Below are 27,576 nucleotides of genomic sequence, written 5' to 3'. Positions count from 1 at the left end.
TGAGGGCAGGGAGGAAGTCCTCTCCGAGTGTGAGGAAGTGGGGATTGGGGGAAGAGGTGAGCATCACCGACAACTAACATGGTGAGCGAGGAGTAAAGAGGGGTGACAAGGCCGTTAGGTGTACTTGAGTGTTTCCAAGGCTGGGAGCTAACCCCTGGAGTGGCAAGGTGCTGGTGAATGGTACTGCGCAGTAGGTGTCTCCCCCAGCACTGGTCCCGCTTGGTGACGGTCGTGTGTTCAGGTCGTGGCATTGTGTACAGAGGGAGATGGGCGTGGAGGTGGGAGGATTGCTTTGCTTTCTGGCACCGTTCTCTGTGGCTTCCTTTTACTACTTGGGGTGGGGGTGGGAAGGTACGAGACACAGTTACTTCTGAGAATCTTATCTTGCTCCCAAACAACCACCAAAATCACAAAATGAAAAAAGCTCTGGGAGTTTAGAAGTCTGAGGTGAAACTTGGCGAATACACACTCCTGTTTCTTCTTGTGTGTGTGTCTACAGAAAAGATGAGTTTCAGCTTTTTCCATGTTGTGCTGACCTTGCGTGTGATAAGTGTAATTATGTAACCAAACTCTACTGTGAGGCATGTTGGGTATGAGCATGCAGGTCTCCGTTAAGTGTCTGTTGGTGCTGGGCTTGATCAGTGACAGGAGTGCCACTGTCAGCAGGCAGGTGCTTCGAGGGCTGTGCGAATGTGGGGGTTGCATTTGCACCAGTTCACACACTGGGGCAAGCAGAAGGGAATCGATGACCATCGAAGGATGCTGTGTGATAAGTGTTCCTGGCCTCGGTTTCCTTAAGGCTGACCTTGAGTCAGATTGCTTCACACACACTGCAGGAGCAATGGGGTATCTGCAAGATCCCCTCAACCTTGAACTGATCTTTCAGGTGGGATTCAAAGAAGCACACAGGCTACGTCGGCTTAAAGAATCAGGGAGCGACTTGTTACATGAACAGCCTGCTACAGACGTTATTTTTCACGAATCAGCTACGAAAGGTAAATGGATAGTGTTCCTCTCCTGCAGCCTTCCGCCCACCCTTTCCTCTCAGGTATATCAGAGCAAAGTCCTCTCAACAGACATGCCGTCTCCCTCCCCTGGCCCTGTCTCCTTAGATGGCTGCTAGTTCATGCTGCGTTTTCATTCCCCAGTGCTGGGACACCTACTTTGTAACCTGCCTCAGTGATTCAGAGTTACCACCGCCAACCTTTTTCTTTATTGAGATGGAGTCTTGCTCTGTCGCCCAGGCTGGAGTGCAATGGTGTGACCTTGGCTCACTGCAGCCTCTGTCTCCTGGGTTCAAGTGATTCTCTGGCCTCAGCCTCCTGAGTAGCTGGGATTAGAGGCACCCACCACCACGGCCAGCTAATTTTTATATTTTAGTAGAGGCGGGGTTTCACCATGTTGTCCAGGCTGGTCTCGAACTCCTGACCCCAAGCTATCCACCTGCCTCAGCTTCCGAAGGGGCTCAGATTATAGGCGTGAGCCACCATGCCCAGCCATGACCTAATTTTACGGACTTAAAATTGTGTTAGAAATCACCTTGTGAAGGTATTTAGAAAAACAATCATATAATCCATTAACAGCAACATTTGCAAAGTTTTATATAAAAACTGAGTTGAAAAGTCAATGCAACTTACTTTTATTGAAAATTTTAACAAAAAGAATAGACATACATTAAATCTAATATAGATGAGTCAGTTCTATTTTGAGAGTTACTTGTGATTATTATGAAGCAGTACAGGAGATCGGCACTCCTGGTTGTGGGGTGGGCAGGGAGCTGGCTGGCTTGTCAGCCTTCAAAGCATGTTTGCACAGCCACCCAGACAAGTTGTCGTGATATATCCCAGGGACAGCTCAGTATGGGTAATTCTAGTCACATTTAAGTTTTTAATCAAATCTTTGGTTCACAAGTAATGGTAAGTTAAGAAATGGTGCTCCATGGCTGGGCGCAGTGGCTCATGCCTGTAATTCCAGCACTTTGGGAGGCCGAGGCGGGCGGATCATGAGGTCAGCAGATCGAGACCATCCTGGCTAACATGGTGAAACCCCATCTCTAGTAAAAATACAAAAAAATTATCTGGGCATGGCGGCGTGCACCTGTAGTCCCAGCTACTGGGGAGGCCGAGGCAGGAGAATGGCGTGGACCTGGGAGGCGGAGATTGCAGTGAGCCAAGATCACCCCACTGCATTCCAGCCTGGGTGACAGAGCAAGACTCCGTCTCAAAACAAAACAAAACAAAACAAAAAAAGAAATGGTGCTCCAATAAGTAGGAAATAAAAGTAGTTCTCTGGGGGGTGATTTTGTTTTTTGTTTACTTCTTTCTGTATTATCTTTTTATCAAGAACATATGGGTGAGGCTTGGCGCGGTGGCTCTCGCCTATAATCCCAGCACTTTGGGAGGCCAAGGTGGGCAGATCCCCTGAGGTCAGGAGTTTCAGTCCAGTCTGGCCAAAATGGCGAAACCCCGTCTTTCCTGAAAATTCAGAAATTAGCCTGGCATGGTGGTGCGTGCCTGTAATTCCAGCTACTCGGGAGGCTGAGGCAGGAGAATTGCTTGAACCCAGGCGGCGGAGGTTGTAGTGAGCTGAGATCGCGCCACTGCACTTCAGCCTGGGCAACAGAGTGAGACTTCGTGTCACGTGGGTGGTGATTTTCAAAATTAATTTTTGCATTCTTATGTTTTCCAGTATCCCTAAAGACGTTCATGATTTTGTAAACTTTCTCACCAATTTGGGGATCGTTAAAAGCCCTAACAACAACCTTAACCATTGTGTTATTAGAAATGATTTTTTTAAACATGAAGATTAAATTCTTACTGTTCTTTAAATTCCCCTGCATCTTCTCAGAGTAAAAATTCTTGTTTCTTAATTAATTCTTTCAGGCTGTGTACATGATGCCAACCGAGGGGGATGATTCGTCTAAAAGCGTCCCTTTAGCATTACAAAGAGTGTTCTATGAATTACAGCACAGTGATAAACCTGTAGGAACAAAAAAGTTAACAAAGTCATTTGGGTATGTATTAGACATCTGCCTTTGCCATTCTGCTTCCTCTTTTTTTTTTTTTTTTAGGACAAGTGAGTAGAGAATAGAAAAGTTAGTAGAGCATACTGTAGGCACTTAATTTAGGGAGGCTTGAGCATTTAATCGTGTCAGTGCTTTTATCATTGTATTTTGTTTTATCTCTTTGGAAATAGACAATTTGTTGTAGAATTTTGCTTGAGAAAGAATTCACCGCTTAAGGTTTTTACTTTTCAGCACAAGAACCTGTACTGCTTTCAGATTTATTACATTTTCTTGGAAACACCACTTCCCTAGCAGTAAATCTATCTTTGAATTATGACTCCCAAAAATAATCTTCACAGAAAAGGAATTTGAGAATAATAGCTGATTATCCAGTTTAGGTTTTCAATCTAAGGTACTTTTAATTTGCTCATTTGAAAGTTGAGCGTTTAAATGGAGTTGTTTGTTTTATCTTTGAAAGGTGGGAAACTTTAGATAGCTTCATGCAACATGATGTTCAGGAGCTTTGTCGAGTGGTAAGTTTCAAGCAATACTTGTATATTTCTTACAATGAATATTTTGAAGCATGGTCAGAAGTTATTACCAAGTAAAACCTCAGACCCAGTTCAGAAAATGCCCATCTTTGTTTAGGATCAGACTTAGGCTACAAAAAGGCAGCACCTGTCTAGTTTTAAAGGCTGGTAAGAATTACTTGAATAGGGATTTGAAAGTGAAGTGAGGAAGCTTGAATTTTAATACTAGCAGGCAGTAGGCTTTTAATTTGTTAAATTGGTATATATACATGAGTTATTAATCCAGAAACCAAAGACTGGCTTTGTTGGCTGTCCCGTTGGTCCTTAGTCACTGTAGAGTGGTGACTTCTGTTCTTACTCCAGTGTCCAGACCCCTCCTGTGCAGCGAGGTTCTCATTGAGCAGACCTCAGCATGCGGTGATTACTCTCCCCGCGCCATCACTAATCACTAGCAAATCCTCATTCTTCGAGTTGTGATTAAAGACACAGAAGCACACACACACAACATGAAATGGCTGTTCAAGGTGATTGGCTGGGCAAGGTGTGTTTTCTTTTTTGCAGCACTAGCTGGATTGAATCCAGTTCATTAAATATCCATGGACAAACCAGTCAATCCTGTTGACAGGCTCAACCTCATTAATCTCTTGGTGTGGACCATTACGAGTTAAGTTTAGTGAACAATTTTACATGCTTTTCCACAGAGGTAAAAAATATAAAAATGCTTCTAAAGGCACTACAGATTACTAATTTATTCCAAAGGCTGTATAAAAGGTTAACCTCAACTGTTGCATGTAGAGATGTTTGTAAAAATCCAACCAAGAAAGAAGATTTTGTATGTTTTTGATAATTGCATGCCAGAGGTCATATTTTTATAGTCTACAACTTCTTTGAACATTGATATTTCTAGTCAATTATAAAATTACTGTATATATTACTAAGTACAAAAGGTTTTTTTAAAGCCAAAACATTCTTTTTCAGTTGCTCGATAATGTGGAAAATAAGATGAAAGGCACCTGTGTAGAGGGCACCATACCCAAATTATTCCGCGGCAAAATGGTGGTATGTGGCTACCAGTTCTAAAAGATGATTTTTAAAGGTTTTAGAATGTGAATTTTTTGACTATTACTAGTTAAACCACTTTTACTTTCCTTACTTGCAGTCCTATATCCAGTGTAAAGAAGTAGACTATCGGTCTGATAGAAGAGAAGATTATTATGATATCCAGCTAAGTATCAAAGGAAAGAAAAATAGTAAGTGTTGTGTGTATCTAATGGCATGATCTTTTGATGATTTCTATTGTGTTTTAATGTTTCATTTACACAAGTGATTTTTTTTAAATAGTCTAAACACAGAGAATGGCTCAGATCTTCAGCAAACAGCTCACTGGGTGAACACAGGCTTGTCACCTCCACCCAGCTCTAGTGTTGGCCAGCACTCCCACAGCCCTTCCCAGCCACCACCTCCCTCTCCTCACAGGAAACCACCACGTGGACTTCTAACACCCTGGGTTAACTTTGCATGTTTTAGGTGTCTGTTTAAATAGAACCTTGTAGTAGGATGTATTTGTTTGTTTATTTTGCTGTTGTTTTTTGAGATAGGGTCTTCATGTGCTCTACAGGCTGGGGTGCAACCATAGCTCACTGCAGCCTCCAACTCCAGGACTCAGGCGATCCTCCTGCTTCAGCTTCCCCAGTGGCTGGGAACACAGGCGTGTGCCACCACACCCAGCTAATTTTTTTTTTTTTTGGTTAAGAGATGGGGTCTTACTTTGTTGCTCAGGCTGGTCTTGAACTCCTGGGTTTAAGCAACCTTCCTGCCTTGGGCTCCCAAAGCACTGGAATTAGACATGAGCTGCCATGTCCAGCCTGTGTCTGATTCCTTTTGCTCAGCACATTCATGAGATACATCCACGCTGGGAGTAGTCATAGTTTGATCATTTTTGTTGCTTTATAATATTCCATTTTGAGAATATACCACAAAAATTTTGAAATCTTTCTTCTTTTGACTGATATTTGGGTTGGTCTCCATTTGAGGTGGTTAGGCATAAGGCAGATCGACCATTCTTAATGCCTGTTTGCATTTGGAGGAAGAGGGAGGATTACTGGCCTGTAGGGTGTGCATATGTTCAGCTTGATGGATAAAGTTAGCAAGATTCCCAAAGTGGTTTATCAATTTCACAGTCATCAGCAAGGTGTCAGAGTTGCAGTTGCTCCACACCCACACTGGAGCTGTCAGTTGCCAGACTTTGAAAGATTTTGGTGGGAGTATAGTGCTATCTGCATTTTAGTTTGTATTTCCTTGAAGATCAGTGAGGTTGTTCTTACCTTTTCAAATGCTTATTGGCAATTTGGATGTCTTCCTTTATAAAATATTTGTTTAAATACTTTAACAATTTTAGTATTGGCTGCTTCTTTTCTTTTTCCTTAACTGAGTTATAGTCATTCTTTTAAAGAAATATTTAAAATAAGGGGGAGGATGGGTGTGGTCGCTCATGCCTGTAATTTCAGCACTTTGGGAGGCTGAGTCGGGAGGATTGCTTGAACCCAGGAGTTTGAGGCCAGCCTGGACAACATAGTGAGACTCCATCTCTACAAAAAATACAAAAATTAGCTGGGCGTGGTGGCATGCACCTGTAGTCCCAGCTACTTGAGGCTGAGGTGGGAGGATAGCTTGAGCCCTGGAGTTCAAGTCTGCAGCGAGCCATGATTGTGCCACTGCACTCCAGCCTGGGCAACAGAGCAAGTACCTCTCTCAAGAAAGTAAAATAAAAAGAGTGAGGAGGGGAAGTGCTTTATGTTGACCCGCATATTTACAGCTTGCAATGCTCCTCCGTTTTTAATTTGGATATGGATTCTCGTTAGGAATCATTTAGTGCAGGTCGGCTGAGATGAGTTTTTTCACCTTGCATGCCTAGAAAGATTTTATTTCATCTGCAGTTGTGAAAGACATTTTAACTCGGTGTAGACTTCTAGGTTGGCAGGTTCCTTCCTTCGGTCTGTTAGACGTTCCACCGTCTTCTTGCTCGCCTCATTTCTGAGAAGTGGGCTGTAGTGTCCTTACTCTTTCTGTTCATCTGTTTCTCTACCCCAAGCCCGCATATGCTTCGCTTCGCTTCACTTCTCTTCTCTACTGTCTTCCCTCTTCTCTCCTCTTTTTGAGAGGGAGTCTCGCTCTTGCCTAGGCTGGAGTGCAGTGGTGCGATCTCGGCTCACTGCAACCTCCACCTCCTGGGCTCAAGTGATTCTCCTGCCTCAGGCTCACAAGTAGCTGGGATTAGAGGCATGCACCACCATGCCCAGCTAATTTTTGTATTTTCAGTAGAGATGGGGTTTCACCATGTTGGCCAGGCTGGTCTCGAGTTCCTGACCTCAAGTGATCTGCCCACCTTGGCCTCCCAAGATTTTGGGATTACAGGTGTGAGCCACCGTGCCCGGCCCGCCATGTGCTTTTAAGGTTTTTTCCTTCTCACTGGTTTTCAGTTGTTTGATTCTGGCTGCCTGAGGTTACCCCCAGCCTCCAGATGTCCTAGTCTCCTTTCTCTGGGTTTTGTGCTGCGGTTTCTGTTGCTCTGTCTTGATCTTCACTAATTGCCTGCAGTGTCTAGTTCTCTGTGAATCCCATCCATGGTGTTTCATTTTCAAACTTTAAAACAATTTTTTTATTTTTAGAAGTTTGACTTGGATTTTTTAAAAATGAAAATCTTTATCTCTTCTTTTTTTTCCTATGTATTTATCAATTAATTATAATTATTTGGAGACCAGGTCTTGCTGTGTTAGGCCAGGCTAGTCTCGGAGGTCCTGTGCTCAAGCAGTCTGCCCGCCTTGGCCTCCCGAAGTGCTGGGACCGTGCCCAGCCCTGTGTCTCTTCTTAGTATGCTTTTGCTTTCTTCTCCTTTGGACTTAAGTATAGTTGATAATGCTCTTGTCTACTAATTCTGTCATCTCTGAGATTTCTGCATCTGTTTCTACTGAAGGATTGTTGTCTTCATCATGGGTGGTGGTTTCAGCTTCTTTGCATGCTTGGTAATGTTTATTTTCTTTTTTCTTTCTTTCTTTTTTTTTTTTTGACATGGAGTCTCACTCTGTCGCCCCGGCTGGAGTGCAGTCGTGCAGCCTCAGCTCACTACAACCTTTGTCTCCTGGGTTCAAGCAATTCTCCTTTCAGCCTCCTGAGTAGCTGGGATTACAGGTGCCCACCACCACACCCAGCTAATTTTTGCATTTTTAGTAGAGATGGGGTTTCACCATGTTGGCCAGGGTGGTCTCGAACTCCTGACCTCAGGCGATCCACGTGCCTCGGCCTCCCAAAGTGCTGGGATTACAGGCGTGAGCCACTGAGCCACTGCACTGGTTCACATGCTTGGTAACTTTATTGAACAGCAGGCATGGTGGTTTTTATCTTGCTGGGTGTTAGATATTCCTAACCTTTGCTCTTATGCACAGATAAGTGACTTGTAAGTCATTTGCTTCCTTTGAGGCTTGTTTTTAAGCCTTGCTAGGTGGGAGAACAGGTTTTACTTGAGGGATAACCTGTCCCCACATCCTTTCAGTTGTTAGCTGAGTCTCCCAGGTGTTCAGCGGTTTTTCCACGGTGGCTGGTGGGAACACAGACTTCCCAGCCTGTCATGAGCTCTGAAGGTTGTTCCCCCCATCCTCATCCTCTTGCTGGTTCTTTTCCTTGCCCCAGGTAATTTCCTCGAGTTCACTGATCAGTTCTCACTGACAGCTTCGGAAGAAACTGCACATCCCCAGATCTCGCTTTCTGGGCAGCATTCTGCTTTAGGCTGCTCTGCCCAGCAGGTTCCCGCTCCCTTGAGCTCCTCTCATTCTCACTTCTTGGCTCTGTCTGGGTTTGCCTTCTCTGGGCTGCAGCCTGTAAACTTTCAGCAGAGCTGGGCCCATCACGGGGCTCTCATTTGTCCCTTCAGGGATCCCTGTCCTGTACCGCATGTGTTTGGAGCGTGACAGCGCTGTTTTCAGTGTTGTGCAGTTGCGTTTTTCCTTCATGACCGGAGCAGGACGAGCTCTCCATACACTCTGGATATACAATTCTGTGTTGGATTGAGAGCTTGTCCCTCAGCATGTGGCTCGTCCTTTCACTCTTAATGTTACCATTCTTAATTTTAGGGAAATAGTGTGTCCTTGTTTGCTTTTTATGTCCTAAAAAATTGTTACCTTTTACTATTTTGCCTTTTCCATTTATCTGCAATCCACCTGGAACAGGTGGGGGTGGGGAGATGTCAGGACCAACTTCCACCCCACCCCGTGTTGACCTCTGAGGAAATCAAGGTTTTCCTTGTCGTTCTGCCACATCAGCCAGCCATTCACATTTGTGCATCTCTGCTTTTGAGACCAAGGGGTTGTCCACACTGCCCAATTCCAAGCTGTCTTCATAATCATAGCTTTACAGTATGTGCTTTGTTCGAATAACAGTAAAACCTTAACTGTTACCTCCATATTGTCATTTTAATGTCCTTAAGAAAGATACCAATGACCTTTGGCCAATGAGCAAAGGTGCTAACAGCACATTTACCTACAGTCTTGGCTACAGGGGGAGAGTTACTGTTAGTGTTGTTTACCTTCTCTGCTAATCCTAAATATGCTGATTTAAATAACTTATACCTGGGTTGGCTATATTATAAATGAAGCTTTAGCACTTGACTTTTCTCTCTCTCTCTTTAAAGTATTTGAATCATTTGTGGATTATGTGGCAGTAGAACAGCTCGATGGGGACAATAAATACGACGCTGGGGAACATGGCTTACAGGTAAATTGAGTGTTTTGTGCTCGTGTCCTGTTGTAGCTTTCTTCTTTATTTTCAATTCTTTTAATTGCTAAATAAAAAATTGCTTGTGCCTTTTCCTGTGTTTCTGGTATTTAGAGTATACAAGGATTCTGTTTCTTGGATAATCGAATGGGGAGGGAGAGGGGGATGTTGGGAGATGGGAGTGCAGCTGGTTTATCCTGTAGAAGCACATCCAGCAGTCCGGAGGGTCTTGTGGGGTTTTAGGCATCTTGTCCTTTCCCCGTTCCTCACCTTACTGGTGTCACTGCTCCAGTTTTCCCTCAGTTTCTCCTGGTCACAAGTGGGATTTCTTAGTAAGTTGGACTGTGTTTAGGTTGTGTTGCTTTATTTTTAAATGTATTTTTAATGAATTTAGTTTCCTGAGGATCACAACTTTAGAATGAGTAGTGTGTTCTCTAGGGTTGTGTCCCCCAGGTTTCTGGGCATCTGACAGAGCAGTGAGCATGGTGGGCAACCAGGTGGCCAGCCCCTGCTTGGATGAAGGGAAATGGGCTGTTCCTGGCTGCTGGTCTGGCTGGTCTGTTGGATCTGCAGTGTCCTCATGGATCCAGTGATCCAGGGTCTGTTTTGTAATCTTATAACCTTGACTCATTGACTCAACTAATTTATAATTAAAAATGTCAGTCTGGCCTGTGCTTACAAAGCCTGCCAATGTATAGTTCATGGTGCCTGTGTACCCATTTTGTAGTCAGCTGTCAGCTCCAAATGTACTCTTCTGCTAGGTCAGTCCAGTTGAACTGAGGGACTGAGGTATAGATCAGAAAGTTGCTTTTTTTTTTTTTGAGACGGAGACTCGCTCTGTTCCCCAGGCTAGAGTGCAGTGGCGCGATCTCGACTCACTGCAACCTCTGCCTCCCAGGTTCAAGTGATTCTTCTACCTCAGCCTCCCAAGTAGCTGGGACTACAGGCGCCCGCCACTATGCCCAACTAATTTTTGTATTTTTAGTAGAGATGGGGTTTCACCATATTGGCCAGGCTGGTCTCGAACCCCTGACCTTGTGATCCGCCTGCCTCGGCCTCCCAAAGTGCTGGGATTACAGGCGTGAGCCACTCGCTCATCCAGAAAGTTGCTTTTTAATGAGAACTTTGGCAGCTTGGTGTGATGAAGAAATATTCTGGTCTGTTCACGAGAATTATTGTTCTCTATTCTGGATGTTTTAGGGTCTGGTTGAGCAATATGTATTTGAGTCAAAGGCTCAGTGGACAGTAGTGGAGACAGAATCCTTTTATCTTTCAGACTGTATTAAAAACAGGCCCTTCCCCACTGTGGAGTGGGGTTCTGAGGTCTGTTTTTGTCTTTCCTGAGATAGCTCTGTCTTCTTAAATGAGCTCGTGTACACCAAAGAACCTTGGCGTATGGGTGTGCCTTGTCATGGTCCCCAGTTCCTCCAGGTCTCTCGCTGGCTGCTGGGCAGGTGGATTTCCAGCCAGAAGGAAGGTCTGCATTGGAAATAGAGCTGTGAGTCAGACATGCAGTGAGGGCCCCTGACCGCCTGGCCGTGGTCGAGATAGGCAAAGCCTGATTTTACTGAGGAACAAAGAGCTGGCCAAGATGGAGCAGTGATAGAGCAGGGCAAGAGCTTAGAGTCCGGTGTCCCCATAGAAGGCTTGTTGAGAAGCTGGGGTGTCCTGTCCCACAGAGTCCGGCAGTCAGCTGGGGAAGGGCCTTGCTGACACTGAATCAGAACATTTTCTTAGAAGTGGGATTGAACCATAAGCCCTAAGGGCGTGCCCTGTGATATATGGGTTCTTATGCAAACATCAAAGAGCCCAAGGAAAGGAAGCTTATAATCCTGCCGACCCATCACTGTGTTCATTGCTGCTTGTTCTGTTTGGGCATTTCATAAGCATACCTAATCTTGGGTAATTGTAACCAGAGTTTTCTGATTTTCCATTTAATGATTTTTCTGTGGGTCTCCATAATTTGCACAGTGTTTAATGACTGTATAACACAGCAGCAAATGACTGTCTAAATTTTCTTAACCATTTCTTCCCTGATTGCTGGGCATCGAGTTAGAATATAATCCAAGGTAAGAGAATCTCTCACAGTTAGTGCTGGTGCAGCATTATTTTAATAAACAAAGAGACCCATAAACAGACCTAAAGAAAACATTTCAAAGATGCCCTAAATGGACACCTAAACTTCCCTGCCTTTGTCTCCAGAGTCCCCAGACATGTTCCAATCTTGCTGAACCGCTGTTGCTTTCATTGCTTCCAGGAGTAAGTAGAGGCTAACTACATTTGCATTTGTTTTTCAATGTTTAGGAAGCAGAGAAAGGTGTGAAATTCCTAACATTGCCACCAGTGTTACATCTACAACTGATGAGATTTATGTATGACCCTCAGACGGACCAAAATATCAAGATCAATGATAGGTAATCTATAGTGGGATATAAAGTTAAGATTTCATCATCATGCTGGTCTAGGGGGTTAGTCTCAGTGCTTTCCTCAGTCTTTATATTTTCAGTCCCACGTCTGATTTATTTAGATTTTCCTTCTACCTCTGTGTCCCAAGAGCCGCAGTGTTAAAGGAATGATTTTATGTCAAGTTTCAGAGGTCAACCTCTGCCGAGTCCATTTCCCCTCTCAGGATGCTTTGCCCAGTCCCAGCCCTGCTCTCAGCTATGGCTGATTTAAGTCCACAAGGATGGGGCTGTTTCTGCTTCACAGCTCTTGCATTCACAGGATTTCTAATAAATTTAATTTTGACCGATTATAAATGTTATTTCAGAGGGGACTTTTAGTGTATTCGTTTAAATAGGATTTTCCAATATTTTGTTGTCTCTCAGTTGGCGTCAACTTTTAGAATGTGCTAGAGTTTTCAAGAATGCTAAAGTAGTTGTTTGTATGCCAGTTACAAGTAGTTATTTTATTTTTATTTACTTTGTTTTATTATGTTTTTGAGACACAGTCTTGCTGTGTCGCCCAGGCTGGAGTGCAGTGGCATGATCATGGCTCACTGCAGCCTTGAACTGCCGGGCTCAAGCTATTCTCCTGCCTCAGCCTTCCAAGTACCTGGCTAATTTTTGTATTTTTAGTAGAGACAGGGTTTCACTATGCTGGCCAGGCTGGTCTCAAGTGATCTGCCGGCCTCAGCCTCCCAAAGTGCTGGGATTACTGGCGTGAACCACCACACCCGGCCACAAGTAGTTTTCTAGGTTGTTAAACTACTAGATGCAGGAGTGACAATGTGCACTACCTTATCTGATTTAGAATACAGTATTTTTATCCTGATTAGTTTGAGCACCAGCTTTGTATGGAATATAGGTTGGTCATTCAGCCTTCAGGTTTAAGGGAGAGTGTAATCAAATCACTTTACTTGCCACCAGCTGAGCCTTTGGTCACCCATTCACAGTCTTTACCGTGGTCAGAAACTGTCTCAGCCAGAAATCACAAACTGGCAGCCTTCAGACCAATTCCAACCTGTTGGTATGTTTCTTTGGATCCTCACTTTGTTTTTATTTTTGTTGGAGCCAGTGGCAAACATTTTTTAAATTGTGAGATTTCACATAAATGTTCAGATTTGGGCATCGTTTAGGAATCAGAAGGTTTGGCAACTTGAGGCCACCATTCCTGAAGGCCGCAGGGGCTGTGAGCTGAGTGGTGGCTGCTTCGCAGGCCGGGTGCATGCTGTGCTTGAGACCAGCCCCCACCCGTCTAACTTGCCTTCCTGCCTCTGTTAATTTTGCAACACTGATGGTGAAAGTTGGTGAAGTAAATCAAAATTTGTAGAGCCAGTTAAAACTAAGTCAATTTCAGGATGTCTGTAGAATATTAAAACTAAGTCAATATTCAGAGTGGGAAATATTTTTACATGTCTTTCTGAATTTGATTTTTCATGTTTCTCAGTTTGCAGATATCCTTAGTAGTCTTAACCTCTCGACCTTCTGAATCATTTCTTGATATATTTGGAATTCCCCCACCCTAAATTATTCATAGTGTATATTTATGTTGACTAGGAATAGTTATTTCTATTAAGTACGGATTACGTTATGTACTTCATAGGCCTTCCCAAGGCAATTCATGCTTATCCTATTAAAGATGAGCCAGTACATTAAATGGCCTTACTTACTGTAAAGTGTGATATTTTTTGTGTAAATTAATACTGAATTTCTTTTAAAATGTTTTCTAATAGGTTTGAATTCCCCGAGCAGTTACCACTTGATGAATTTTTGCAAAAAACAGATCCTAAGGACCCTGCAAATTATATTCTTCATGCAGTCCTGGTTCATAGTGGAGATAATCATGGTGGACATTATGTGGTTTATCTAAACCCCAAAGGGGATGGCAAAGTAAGTGGTGGGACCCAGGGCTGAATGCAAGCTCATCAGAAAGTTAACACTGAAGCTCTGCTTCAGCCTGTTCTGGTTCCTACTCGGAACCTTGTCAGGGACCCCTAACTGATCTGTGTCTTCTCTGGCTGCTAAATGCTGTTTTCCTATCCATTTAATTGCTGAGATTTGAAGGTAAATAGTAAATTAGCATTTGTGCTTCTCTTTGTTAGTAATCAATGTTGGGCCCTACAGAATCCCTTATATGTCATATGAGACACTTATATTTTCTTCTGAATGCTCGTGGGATAATTACCCATGCCATGGGCCCAGTCGGGGAGGCTGGCTGGTCGCATGTCCCTCTGCGTGCCCCCTGGTCCTACCTTGTTTCCTCTCATGGGGATCTCATGCAGTCTTCACCACCACTCTTTTGTAGAGGGCGCCATACTCATTTGGCAGATGAGGGTCTTGGAATCTACCCCCAAGACCACAGGGCCAGCACCCAGCTCCTGCCAAGGGGATTTGGTGGAGGGACCCGACAGCACGAGAGAACAGTGAAGAGTGCCTGTAACAGCAGCGTTCGTCACTGTTTAATATGGCTGCATCCACAACGCAGATGGGAAGATAACTGTTAGGAACATGCTATGTTGACTTCAGTCTGGCCCTTAACTTGCTTCCATAAAATGCCATGGGATAGGATAAAACAGCTCATTTAATTTTATAACTAAAGGATAAAACTTGAACTCTCGTTTGGTGTGCTCAGTATGGCCTTTTTAATTCTGTAAAGAGTTGGTAGTGTCAGTAGATTGAATGTAAGTGGAAAATGGGCTATTTGAGTAGATTATAAAAATTGCCATTGGGTGAATGGTAGCAGTGCCCACAGAATGTTGAATGGGGACTGCGAAGGTCCTGGTGAATTGTATGAGCGGATGCCTGAGGCGCTGCCTGCCTAGCACACCGTGAGATTGTGTGCCTGTATAAGTACACACATGGCTATTTTTTCAACTAGGGGCATACCTAGAAGTTCACACATTTTAGAACAACGCTGCCTTCTAGTGTTGGGTACTTGTCACAGTGCTTGATCGCTGCTGATGTGTGTTGTTTTCCTTGCAGTGGTGTAAATTTGATGACGACGTGGTGTCAAGGTGTACTAAAGAGGAAGCAATTGAGCACAATTATGGGGGTCACGATGACGACCTGTCTGTTCGACACTGCACTAATGCTTACATGTTAGTCTATATCAGGGAATCAAAACTGAGTGAGTAGTGTTCACTTTTGTTCTGTTCTTTACTGTGGTGGACTTGGACATTTGTACCATGAATCCCCAATATCCTTTTCTGTCCAAACACATTTTATGCTTATTCCACTGTATTCACAGCAGCCCAGAAATGAGCAGGGTTGGGCTTGCACGTTTCGATGCAGACTCATGGTACCAAGTAATTTCATGTTAATAGATTATTTTATTTGATTTTATTTTATTTTTTTGAGACGGAGTCTTGCTCTTGCCCAGGCTGGAGTGCAGTGGCGCGATCTCGGCTCACTGCAAGCTCCACCTCCTGGGTTCTCGCCACTCTCCTGCCTCAGCCTCCCAAGTAGCTGGGACTACAGGCGTCTGCCACCACGCCTGGCTAATTTTTTTGTATTTTATTTTATTTTATTTTTTAGTAGTAGAGATGGGGTTTCACCACGTTAGCCAAGATGGTTTTGATTTCCTGACATCGTGATTGGCCCGCCTCAGCCTCTCAAAGTGCTGGGATTACAGGCGTAAGCCACCACGCCGGCCTAATAGATTATTTTATTAATGATGACCTAGAATCGGGAGCTTCTAAGAGGGGAAAGTCCATCTGCAGGGGTCAAAGAGGATGCCTTTGTCCTGCAGGTGAAGTTTTACAGGCGGTCACCGACCATGATATTCCTCAGCAGTTGGTGGAGCGATTACAAGAAGAGAAAAGGATCGAGGCTCAGAAGCGGAAGGAGCGGCAGGAAGCCCATCTCTATATGCAAGTGCAGGTCAGCCCCCGCCCTTCTGGGACTCCCGGGTCACCATGCAGCCAGGCACCCATCTCTATACACAAGTGCAGGTCAGCCCCCACCCCTCTGGGACTCCCAGGTCACCATACAGCAGGGCTTCCATCTCTGTACGCAAGTGCAGGTCAGTCCCCACTCCTCTGGGACCCTTGGGTCACTGCACAGCAGGGCAGCTGCCCAGAGAGAAGCTGCTCCACGTGCTCTCCTGAGCTTGGTCACAGTCCCAGAGTAGTTCCTGATACACAAACCGGGACTGTTGTGCCTTGGGCTGCCCTGGGCAGCTGCCTGAGTATTTGTAACACCTGGCCCTGTTGGTGGCAGGCAGAGCCCGTTCAGGAGTAAAGACTTGGTTGTCAGAAGTCAGGCCACCAGACAGAGTAGTGATTAAGTGCACGTCAGGTTGCTTCAAAAAGTACTGAGGGGGTTGGAGAAAGGGAGGAGGTCATCTCACTGTTGGCTGTCTAGCTAGGTCCAATTTATAGGTGAGTTAATTTTGTATTTTTAGTAGAGACAGGGTTTCTCCATGTTGGTCAGGCTGGTCTCGGAACTCCTGACCTCAGGTGATCCTCCCGCCTCGGCCTCCCAAAGTGCCGAGATTACAGGCATGAGCCACCGGGCCCTGCCCGCAGCCTCCTTTTCTAAATAAATACCTGATTTAGGTTTTGGTCATTTTATGTGGTTTTTCTTCATTGGTCTTCTGAAGAAGTTTCTTTGGAACAAAAAATGAGTTTTCAGCATTTCAGTGTTTAAATGTGTTCAGTGTGGACTCATTTTTTGTCAGTTGTCAAGTCTTTTCTGTGTTTTCATACATATTTTCAGATAGTCGCAGAGGACCAGTTTTGTGGCCACCAAGGAAATGACATGTACGATGAAGAAAAAGTGAAATACACTGTGTTCAAAGTATTGAAGAACTCCTCGCTTGCTGAGTTTGTTCAGAGCCTCTCTCAGACCATGGTACGTACCGGTCCCGTGGACATACCCACCGTGGCTCCCAACGTCCACCTTCCTTCCGTGTCGCTAGAAAATACTGATTGCCTTTGGGGGTAGGTGCTGTGTCCAGCCACTGCCTAACAGTGAGGAGTGTGACCCAGGAACATTTCCTGCCTGAGAAAGTGCAAGAAAACCATTGAGCCCCTGACTCCTGCACAGGGGAACCCACAGGATTTTGCAGACATGTTTTCACCCCTTTTCGTCATCTGCCACTCCACTCCCTGCACCCCCACCCCCTCTTTATTTTTGTAAATGGGCATTCGATCCTGAAGGATAAGTCACAGTTGTCCAAATCAACCGGGGAAGAATTAGAATTCTTTTTCTTAGAATCACCGTCTCTTTTCTTTTTTTTTTGAGACAGAGTTTCACTCTTGTTGCCCAGTGGCGCGATCTTGGCTCACTGCAACCTTTGCCTTTTGGTTTCATGCAATTCTCCTGCCTCAGCCTCCCAAGTAGCTGGGATTACAGGCACCCGCCACCAGGCCCAGCTGATTTTTGTATTTTTAGTAGAGACGAGAGTTCACCATGTTGACCAGGCTGGTCTTGAACTCCCGACCTCGTGATCCACCCGCCTCGGCCTCCGAAAGTGCTGGGATTACAGGCGAGAGCCACAGCACCTGGCCTACGATCACAGTCTTAACATTGACTATATATGTATACGTATGTATATGTATATACATATGTGTGTGTAATATAGAGGACTAAAATATGAGCGTGTTTTTGTTTTAATCTACTCTTAATATTTTTTTGCAGGGATTTCCACAAGATCAAATTCGATTGTGGCCCATGCAAGCAAGGAGTAATGGAACAAAACGACCAGCAATGTTAGATAATGAAGCCGACGGCAATAAAACAGTAAATATTGTTAATAGCGTATCTGGTTTGGAACCGTGCAGAAGGCGTTAGTCCTCTGCACTTAGTGCAGCTTGTTTCCCTTTTGGTCCACTTAACTAGAATTGGACGTTTTCTTCAATACTTGACTAGTTTTTCGCTCTGTCACCTAAGCCATTAGACTCTTCTAAAATCAGCGTCTCTTTTGGAAATAGATGATTGAGCTCAGTGATAATGAAAACCCTTGGACAATATTCCTGGAAACAGTTGATCCCGAGCTGGCTGCTAGTGGAGCGACCTTACCCAAGTTTGATAAAGATCGTAAGTGCCCACGAGACGCCTGCCTGCACTTAGAGCAGTAGCGTTGGATTCCTGGATTGTTGTTCTAAACACACAGGGTTAAGCCTTCTTCCCTTGCAGAAAGATCTGTTGATCAATTCCACAAAAGCTCACTAGACTTCCTGATGAAGTCAAATAAGACTGACTTGGCTGCGAGTTTCCTGTGAGGCCCGGAGACAGTAGCAGCCACGTGGGGCCGTCCTGTCCTGTCTTCAGTCTCAGCTGCTGTGCTGTGCTAATCACGTTGGTCAGATCCTAAAGAGCAGGGTTGCAAACGTTGTCTGTCAGGGACCAGATAGGCAATATCTCAGGCGTTTCAGGCCTTTCTGTCTGTACTAAGGCGGCCACAAAGAATATATAAATGAACGGGCTGGCTGTCTTCCAGTACAACTTTATCGACAAAACAGGTGGATCGGAATTTGCTGACCCTTGCTATAAAATGACAGACTTTTATTGCCGTGAGTGGTCACTTCTGGCAAAGACACAAGACCATGCGCAATCTTCCCGTGGCAACGCTCTTCCAGCCAGTCAGTCCAGGTCTCAGAACTAGGAATTCTAAGTTTGCTGCACTCAGTACCGTCTTGACTGTCTAAATGTAGTGGGTTTCCATGGGTCTGATGTTTGGAAACTCAGCGGTAATAGCCTCAGCTTCGTGAATAAGCCACATCTGAAGTAACTTTTAGGTACCTTAAGCTGTCATTTCACTTGTCATTGAGCTATTCAGCTTACTGTTTTTTTTTGTTTTTTTTTGTTTGTTTGTTTGTTTTTTAAGCATTGTGCTGAGTGTTTGGATCTTAACAAAACTTGTTTATTAACCTTGTAGATGATGTAATGTTATTTTTGAAGATGTATGATCCCAAAACGCGGAGCTTGAATTACTGTGGGCATATCTACACACCAATATCCTGTAAAATACGTAAGTCCTTCGTGCACTTGCCTTCTGAGTAGATTTTGCTCAGTACATTACAGCTACACATTTAAAATATCTTCTTTCTCCTAGGTGACTTGCTCCCAGTTATGTGTGACAGAGCAGGATTTATTCAAGATACTAGCCTTATCCTCTATGAGGTTTGGATGGTTTATTTTTCCATAATTAGTATATTCTTAGTAGTTTGTGGAGGGTTTTGTTTGTTCTTTTTACCCCGAATTTGTTACAGTATTAGGTCTACCGGCTAACTCAGGGCCTCAGATGATCTTGAGAATGACATATTTAGATTTGTGAATTTTTTTTTTTTAACCTGTTTTAGAATCAAATCTGATTGTTACATATTTGTGGATTTATTCATTTAGCTTTTCCTGTTAACATTTTAACTTAAAAGGTGGATAGAATTGGGTGTAGAGAAAATACTTAAGTACATGGAAGACTATCTGGCCATATTAAACGTTAGACAAACTTTGCAGTGTAACAATTTTATATCTTTCACTGTAGGAAGTTAAACCGAATTTAACAGAGAGAATTCAGGACTATGACGTGTCTCTTGATAAAGCCCTTGATGAACTAATGGATGGTGACATCATAGTATTTCAGAAGTATGTACTTTGTGAAGGATTGTATCACTTTGTACTAATTTCAGGATTTTTTTAAGTTGTAGAACCAAGAAACATGTGTACCTAGATCGTGAGCCACGTTTTTGTTTTTGTTTTTTTAATGTAACTCTGTTGAGAGGCTTTCTCTGGGTTTTGAAATTAGGTGTGGTGAACATTTTCATCTCAAAGCTCTTCTCAATTCCTTAAAAATTCCTTAAAATGTCTCAAGTGCACGTGGCCACTATTAGCAGAGTGGGAACAATTGCTTCCTTCCCCTAAGATTTATGAAATCGAAACTCCTTAGAATGTACCTACTTGGGTAATTCATTTCATTCTGTCTTCATGTAAACCAGCCAGTCTTTGGTCTTAGACACTCAGTGTCTGAAAGCGGCTCGATGGCACACGAAAGCCCAGATTTGCTAACTCACGGTCAGAGACTGGGCTCTACCACCTGTCAGGTCTGTGGGCAAGACACTGCGTCTGGGTCTGCTCCTGTAGAGGACAGCAGGTGCTGTTACCTAAGGGGGTTTTGTTTTGTAGTGGGATGAGAATGTAAAGCCACTACATTGCGCCTGGCTCAGTGCATCCCCATGCATACTTGCCTCGCTTACAGAGGGAGCTCAGGCAGATGCCTGGCCCCTTCAAAGGGGAACCTGAATTTATCTTACAAGAGAGCCTGTTGGTGTCACTGTTGTGTAAAAGATGATGCCATTTTTACCAGCTACCCCCTGCCATGGACTTTGATTCAGACTGCAAACTTTCTCCCTCCACCAGGGATGACCCTGAAAATGATAACAGTGAATTACCCACCGCAAAGGAATATTTCCGAGATCTCTACCACCGCGTTGATGTCATTTTCTGTGATAAAACAATCCCTAATGATCCTGGATTTGTGGTTACGTTATCAAATAGAATGAATTATTTTCAGGTATTTAATAAACGCTCCTTTCCTCTTCAGATCCCACTCCAGAAAGACAAATTTCTTTCTTAAAATGCTTGTTGAAGAAGCTATCTCATGGCTTTGGTTCAGAAGGGGCTGTGCCCGAGGAAATCTCCCACTGATGGATTCAGGCTCTCTGCCATGGGAGCTAGAATAATCGCCATCAGAAAAGAACCTGTAGACCTCACCATTAAAAGTGAAAACCCTTTTCAAAGTTATCTTCATCAGATATGCTACTCCCATGGTGATTCATTAGGGAATAATATAGTTTATTCCTGTTTAATAAATTTCTAGGGAATTTAGATTCAGGCTGCTCATAGCACATTTTAAGTAATTAAGCATGAAGTTTATGACCAAGTTTCAATTTTTCCCCAAAATGTGAACCTTCCTTTCTGTGTCTCAGGTTGCAAAGACAGTTGCACAGAGGCTCAACACAGATCCAATGTTGCTGCAGTTTTTCAAGTCTCAAGGGTAAGTCACGTGTGCGGACACTTGCTTGGTCTTGACTGCATGCTTTCCACAGTTCATTGAAACATCTTGGAACTAATTTTAATAATTAGCTCGCCATTTCACCTGACATGCCATTTCTTGCTTAGTTTCAGAATTGTCACCACTCACATCTTGACCACATTACTCTGAGATGTTAAAATAATTGACAGCCTCATCCAAAGCCAGACTGACTTTACATACATCCTCAGTGCATCTCCCATGTGTCCAGCTGGTCAGTCCTGCCAGGCTGCTGTGTGTTTTTTCACTATTGCAGAGAGCATTCAAGTGTGACAGCGAGTGGGACTTAGTTCTCGGGAAACAGGAGTATTAAGTTAAACCCCATGCTAGGTCCAAATTTCAAGACCAGGTGTAAGGCCAGCGGTTTGCTTTTATGCTCACTCACAGATATTTGTTTTTAGGCAAATAAACAAGTCATTTATTTATATGCTGTTTTCTTGTGTAGTTATAGGGATGGCCCAGGTAATCCTCTTAGACATAATTATGAAGGTACTTTAAGAGATCTTCTACAGTTCTTCAAGCCTAGACAACCTAAGAAACTTTACTATCAGCAGGTATGAGTCCAAATTAATGTAACTATGGGTCATAAAGAGAAGGCTTGGGGTTTTGGTGACGGTATCTGATGTGAATCTTTCTTTTCTTAATAGCTTAAGATGAAAATCACAGACTTTGAGAACAGGCGAAGTTTTAAATGTATATGGTTAAACAGCCAATTTAGGGAAGAGGTAAGTTTTTTTAATACTATGAATTTTAATTTTTATTGGAACTTGCTTATTGTTTCTACCTGTCCCCAGACATTTAAAACTAAGACACCACAGAAAAACACTCTAAACAACAGCACATGATGGGGGCTGGGGGAGCCCTGGGCCAGTCTTTCCTGCCTCCTGGCAAGACCTCCTGAGGCCTCTGGGGTGCATGACATGTTGAGCTAAGGAACCATTCAGCAGCCAGCCCTTCCCTTCTGGGTCCCACTGTGATGCTTGCGCATTGCCACTCGGCTGAGGAGGAGGATCCTTCTCCAGCTCTTCCTGCCGCGGCCTGATCTCAGGGAGCCCAGCAGGCCTGTGAACGGAGCAGTCCTTGACTCTGCGCTTACTCCCCAAGCTGCTAGTGTAGACAGCTCCAGTGTCACCTGCTTGCTCCAAACAGAAGACACATCCAGCCACATTTTAGGTGGTTCTTTTTTGAGACAGGGTCTCGCTCTGTCACCCAGGCTGGAGTGCAATGGCACCATCACAGCCCACGACAGCGTAGACCTCCTGGGCTCAGGTGATCCTCCCACCTCAGCCCCCCAAGTAGCTAGGATTACAGGTGTATGTCACCACGCCCAGCTCATTTTTATATATATATATTTTTTTGTAGAGACAGGGTCTCACTATATTGCCCAGACTGGTCTTGAACTCCTGGGCTCAAGCATCCTTCTGCCTCGGCCTCCCAGAGTGTTGGCATTACAGGCATTAGGTGGTTCTTCAGAAAAGTCTGCGTGCCTATTTGGATGCCAGATCTCTCACCCTTTCTAGCTCTACAAGTATAGAGGGAAAATTCAAGACATAAATAGCCTCACCTTTGTAGAATTGAGCTCCCTGAAGGCCCACAATCTGCCTCTGGTCTTGTATCTGGACCAGCATTCCTTTCTCATTGTGCTAAGAGTTGGGAAGGCCCTTGGTGACCCTTCGGGACCATTTCCTGAGAAGGTGTTCTGTGAATGACAGGCTTTTTGCATCAAGGCCACTTTTGTTAACCTCCCGTCAGTATTTGGTTGGTCCTAGATTAGGGCCAGTGTTCTCACTGTGAGTGAATTCACAGATGAGGGAGTTGGGGTGGGAATGAGAGCAAGAACATGGGGGCCAGCTGGGGACAGTTGAGAACAATGATGCAACTTTCTTCTCTCTTCCTTTGTGGTAGCAGACCTTTTATGCTTTCTTGAAAGCACTTATTTTATCTTTTCATTACTTAGGAAATAACACTATATCCAGACAAGCATGGGTGTGTCCGGGACCTGTTAGAAGAATGTAAAAAGGCCGTGGAGCTTGGGGAGAAAGCATCAGGGAAACTTAGGCAAGTATTTCTTGAGCCCAATTGTGGACGTTTAGTTAGGGGTGGCAGTTAACGCTGACCTCTGCAGTTGCATTGGTGGAAATCACCCAGCCGGTTTCCATGCGCATCATTCCCAGACTCAGTGGGGTGTGCCTCCATTGCAAAGACAGTTGCACAGAAGCTCAACACAGACCCAGTGTTGCTCCAGTTTTTCAAGTCTCAGGGGTAACCCTCAAGCCGCTGTGGTGCAGAGGGTTATGCGTGTTTCACAATTAAGCCACGTTTTTCCTCCTTCCCCTTGTATCTTCTGATAACATTAGCTGTAGTAAAAAGGCGCAGTTCCCATAGAAAAGCCAAACAGAGGAAGGATATGATTCCATTTGAATGATGAACTGAAACTGGAAAGGGTGACTCCCGATTTTGTATTTGACAGATTGAGTCACTTCTGTTCCATCTAGCCAACATTTGGGCTGTAGAAAGAAGCCCCTGAATTGATTGTTTATTTCAGAGAGATGGGCATGATTCTCACTACTTTGCCCTGTAGTCGCTGTTGGAGCCATTTGGTTCCCAAACTTTCTTTAGTTTTAATAAAACAATTATTAAACAGTGAGACCCTAATCTATTACCTAATAAGAGTAAGTGAGGAAAACGCCTCTATCAGCTGAATGTGAATTCCTTGTGGGAAAGGTTTACACAACTTTCGGAGGCCCAGTCTGTACATCTCTGTGCCCAGATGTGGCCACTTCCACTTTGTCCAGCAGAGTCCTTTAATCTTATGCTTCAAGGGGACCCCTCTCCGTGCCTTGCCCCCAGTCTCTGTTTCTGATATTTCAGATCCTCTTTAAAAAAAAAAAAAAAAAAAAAAGGCTGGGCATGGTGGCTCACACCTATAATCCCAGCACTTCGGGAGGCCGAGGCGGGCGGATCACGAGGTCAGGAGTTCGAGACCATCCTGGCTAACCAACATGGTGAAACCCCGTCTCTACTAAAAATGCAAAAATCAGCCCAGTGTGGTGGCATGCACCTGTAGTCCCAACTACTCGGGAGGCTGAGGTGGGAGAATTGCTTGAACCCGGGAGGCGGAGGTTGCAGTGAGCTGAGACCATGCTGTTGCACTCCAGCCTGGGCGACAGATTGAGACTGTCTCAAAAAAAAAAAAAAAAACATATCGTGGTAACTTTATTTCTTTCTAGAAAACCATTTTATTTTTATGTGAATATATATACTTCATTTTGCCCTATTTTTTTTTTCCTCTCTGTTCAGGCTGCTAGAAATTGTAAGCTACAAAATCATTGGTGTTCATCAAGAAGATGAACTATTAGAATGTTTATCTCCTGCAACGAGCCGGACGTTTCGAATAGAGGTATCTGTCCCCGACACTGTTGGCACCAGAGAGAATTCGTGAGCCCCATCTGCTGCATATTTAAATATCACAGCAAGTTGTACAAGTAGCTTGATGTGTGTTTTTATACCAGTAATCGAGGTATATGATTCCATGAGTGGACCTACAGTGTTTTTGCACAGAAATTAGTCTTCGGTTTGGGTTACCAACCCAATCCAGACAGAAACTGTGGATCACTTGAATTTAGAGCTGTTGACATTTCCACAGGAACTGGGATAATACAGTATTTGGCCTCTTAAAATTCAGTTTTTTGGGGGAGGGGGAAGAAACTTGGATATCTTCTGGCTGAGACTCCCATGAGTGCCCATCACTCTGGCTGGATCCAGGTGTGGCATTTTTTAGCAAAAATAGGCTTTACCCTCCGGGTTAGAGTAGTGTGAGAATTGAGATGTGGACACTTTGACCACGTCACTTGCACTTACAGAACTGTGTCTGTTGTCCGTGTCCCCAGGAAATCCCTTTGGACCAGGTGGACATAGACAAAGAGAATGAGATGCTTGTCACAGTGGCGCATTTCCACAAAGAGGTCTTCGGAACGTTCGGAATCCCGTTTTTGCTGAGGATACACCAGGTATGCCGTTGTGGTTGGCCGAGTGGCTCACGTCAAAACCTGGAGCCTTTGAGTGGCCGCTGTTGCCGAATCTGCGCTCCTGCTGGGGTTAGGCGTTGGTTCTGGCGGATGCCACGTGACGTGGCCTGGGGGTGCTGGGAGTGACTGTGTGAGCACGTGTCCTTTGCCATTCCAGGGCGAGCATTTTCGAGAAGTGATGAAGCGAATCCAGAGCCTGCTGGACATCCAGGAGAAGGAGTTTGAGAAGGTGTGCAGCTGGGGCCTCCTGGGGGCTTGGCGGGCCACAGGCTCAAGCCTTGCCTAGCATAGCGGCCTAGGCTTTTTTGCCAGAGATGTGAGTTTTGCTGATATACAGAAATAACGGAGGAGTTTTAATTTTTTTTCTTTTAGTTTAAATTTGCAATTGTAATGATGGGCCGACACCAGTACATAAATGAAGACGAGTATGAAGTAAATTTGAAAGACTTTGAGCCACAGCCCGGTAAGGGTTCTCGCCCCCGGGGGCTGGTGTGGGTTTCAGACTAAGAAACAAGTGGTCTGGGGCTGGGAGGGGCAGCCCCAGGGTCAAGTGCCAGCTCCTCTCTCTCCACTGGGCGACCTGTGGAACCAGGAGCAATAGGATTCCATAACCTACGAGTTCTTAACAGATCCTTACATCCTTTGTAACCTGTGAGATCTTCAAGGAGAGAAGCTTGGACGTGTGTGCAGGGTGATTGAGACTCATGGTTGTGAGGGCAGTGGCTCTGAGGCGCAGTCAGGGTGTGGGCCTCCTTAGCTCTAGGTGGGCGTGTAGCTCAGGTCCTGGCTTCTCTGCGAACTTACCCCTTGGGGAGCCACAGGGATGCATGCCTCACTGGCCGCCACCCCGCTGAGGGGTTCCAGGGCTGCTCTGTGGCCTCACTTGCTTTTCTTCATCCCCACCAGGTAATATGTCTCATCCTCGGCCTTGGCTAGGGCTCGACCACTTCAACAAAGCCCCAAAGAGGAGTCGCTACACTTACCTTGAAAAGGCCATTAAAATCCATAACTGATTTCCAAGCTGGTGTGGTCAAGGCGAGGACGGTGTGTGGGTGGCCCCTTAACAGCCTAGAACTTTGGTGCACGTGCCCTCTAGCCGAAGTCTTCAGCAAGAGGATTCGCTGCTGGTGTTAATTTTATTTTATTGAGGCTGTTCAGTTTGGCTTCTCTGTATCTATTGACTGCCCTTTTTGAGCAAAATGAAGGTGTTTTTATAAAGCTTGGATGCCAATGAGAGTTATTTTATGGTAACCACAGTGCAAGGCAACTGTCAGCGCAATGGGGGAGAAGAGGTTAGTGGATCGGGGGTCCCTGGCTCAAGGTCTGTGGGCACGAGTGGCTCGGCTGCCTTCCTGGGGTCCCGTGCACCAGCCCTGCAGCTAGAAAGTCTTGTGTTTAGGCTCGTCTGACCTATTTCCTTCAGTTATACTTTCAATGACCTTTTGTGCATCTGTAAAGGCAAAACAGAGAAACTCACAACCTAATAAATAGCGCTCTTCCCTTCATTGTGTGCATTGTCGGCCCTTCCTCGGGTTCTCCTCCTCCAGCTACCTGGGGGCTTTTTAATAAACTCGTCTCACCTTGTCAGCCACTACTGTCTGCAGCCCCTTTGCAAAGTGGATGCACTGAATACAGTCCGGACAGACATTGTGGGGGTCTTTTTATTAAATCAAGAACATTGTTAAATTCAATTAAGGTTTACTCTGCTGCCTTGGCAGACTTACGATCTCAACAGTTCATACGAGCAGGTGAAAGAATTATAAATAGAATTTCGTTAAAGTGGAACAGACAACAAGAAAGCCTTTTAGCAAGAGGGCATGCTCACTAGTGGTTAGTAAGCTGTCGACTTTGTAAAAAAGTTAAAAATGAAAAAAAAAGGAAAAATGAAATTGTATATTTAATGAATGAACATGTACAATTTGCCACTGGGAGGAGGTTCCTTTTTGTTGGGTGAGTCTGCAAGTGAATTTCACTGATGTTGATATTCATTGTGTGTAGTTTTATTTCGGTCCCAGCCCCGTTTCCTTTTATTTTGGAGCTAATGCCAGCTGCGTGTCTAGTTTTGAGTGCAGTAAAATAGAATCAGCAAATCACTCTTATTTTTCATCCTTTTCCGGTATTTTTTGGGTTGTTTCTGTGGGAGCAGTGTACACCAACTCTTCCTGTATATTGCCTTTTTGCTGGAAAATGTTGTATGTTGAATAAAATTTTCTATAAAAATTATAATTCAGTGAGTTACGTGGAAGTGGAGGAAGATTTCTACTCTCCCTGGAAACAGGCCTGGGAAACCTTGGCATTTGTAACAAGGTTTCACTGAGATGTACTTTTCCTTCTAATTCCGTTTTGCGGGGGCAGGGTCTCCTGTTTCTTTTTTTTTTTTTTTTTTTTTTTAGCCTCTCAAGTAGTCACATTTACTCTTAAGAAATAAAAGGTTTTCCAGGAGAGAACTGTGTACAAATAAGATGACTGGAGATGTGACCTGATGTGTCACGAGGCCCTTCGGGGCGGCAGGCGCTGTCGTGGGTGTGGTCCTCGCACCGTCCCATCGGCCTTGCCTTCCAGCTCCGTGGCACGGTTTCCTGGTCTCTGGGCCAGTGTGTACCTTGGAGTGACTTCCTTTCTCAACTTCCACTGCAGTGTGTGTGCCTTCTGCTCTGAGAGCTGCCTTGTGACCCGTGTGATAGAAAGCAGGGAGTGAGGGTCCCCGGGGACCTGGCCCTTCCCTCCTTCCTCCCCCAGAAAGAGGAGTTAGAGCAGGGGTGCGAGAGCCGTTCGC

At 44.6% G+C, this 27,576-nt stretch overlaps 1 protein-coding gene across 2 annotated transcripts in view; it reads left to right on the top strand.

Moving 5' to 3' along the window:
- USP7 (ubiquitin specific peptidase 7) overlaps positions 1-27,026 on the top strand; it is a 69,101-nt gene extending 42,075 nt beyond the window's left edge. For both annotated transcript variants that reach the window (XM_034939756.4, XM_055099333.2), the window contains exons 6-31: positions 887-995; positions 2,883-3,013; positions 3,483-3,537; positions 4,513-4,593; positions 4,694-4,784; positions 9,218-9,300; positions 11,605-11,714; positions 13,475-13,631; positions 14,724-14,868; positions 15,490-15,620; positions 16,458-16,592; positions 17,382-17,483; positions 17,675-17,780; positions 18,622-18,714; positions 18,799-18,866; positions 19,228-19,328; positions 20,100-20,253; positions 20,669-20,736; positions 21,218-21,326; positions 21,420-21,497; positions 22,730-22,830; positions 24,073-24,172; positions 24,663-24,782; positions 24,958-25,029; positions 25,173-25,263; positions 25,707-27,026. In XM_034939756.4, the coding sequence (XP_034795647.1) occupies positions 887-995; positions 2,883-3,013; positions 3,483-3,537; positions 4,513-4,593; positions 4,694-4,784; positions 9,218-9,300; positions 11,605-11,714; positions 13,475-13,631; positions 14,724-14,868; positions 15,490-15,620; positions 16,458-16,592; positions 17,382-17,483; positions 17,675-17,780; positions 18,622-18,714; positions 18,799-18,866; positions 19,228-19,328; positions 20,100-20,253; positions 20,669-20,736; positions 21,218-21,326; positions 21,420-21,497; positions 22,730-22,830; positions 24,073-24,172; positions 24,663-24,782; positions 24,958-25,029; positions 25,173-25,263; positions 25,707-25,813 (2,698 nt within the window). In that variant the 3' untranslated portion in view covers positions 25,814-27,026. The remainder of the gene's footprint in view (positions 1-886; positions 996-2,882; positions 3,014-3,482; positions 3,538-4,512; positions 4,594-4,693; positions 4,785-9,217; positions 9,301-11,604; positions 11,715-13,474; positions 13,632-14,723; positions 14,869-15,489; positions 15,621-16,457; positions 16,593-17,381; positions 17,484-17,674; positions 17,781-18,621; positions 18,715-18,798; positions 18,867-19,227; positions 19,329-20,099; positions 20,254-20,668; positions 20,737-21,217; positions 21,327-21,419; positions 21,498-22,729; positions 22,831-24,072; positions 24,173-24,662; positions 24,783-24,957; positions 25,030-25,172; positions 25,264-25,706) is intronic.
- Positions 27,027-27,576: the final 550 nt, after the last annotated feature.

This window comes from Pan paniscus, chromosome 18, assembly GCF_029289425.2.
Source record: "Pan paniscus chromosome 18, NHGRI_mPanPan1-v2.0_pri, whole genome shotgun sequence".
Lineage (NCBI taxonomy): Eukaryota > Metazoa > Chordata > Mammalia > Primates > Hominidae > Pan > Pan paniscus.
This window is presented reverse-complemented; position numbering and strand designations above follow the sequence as displayed.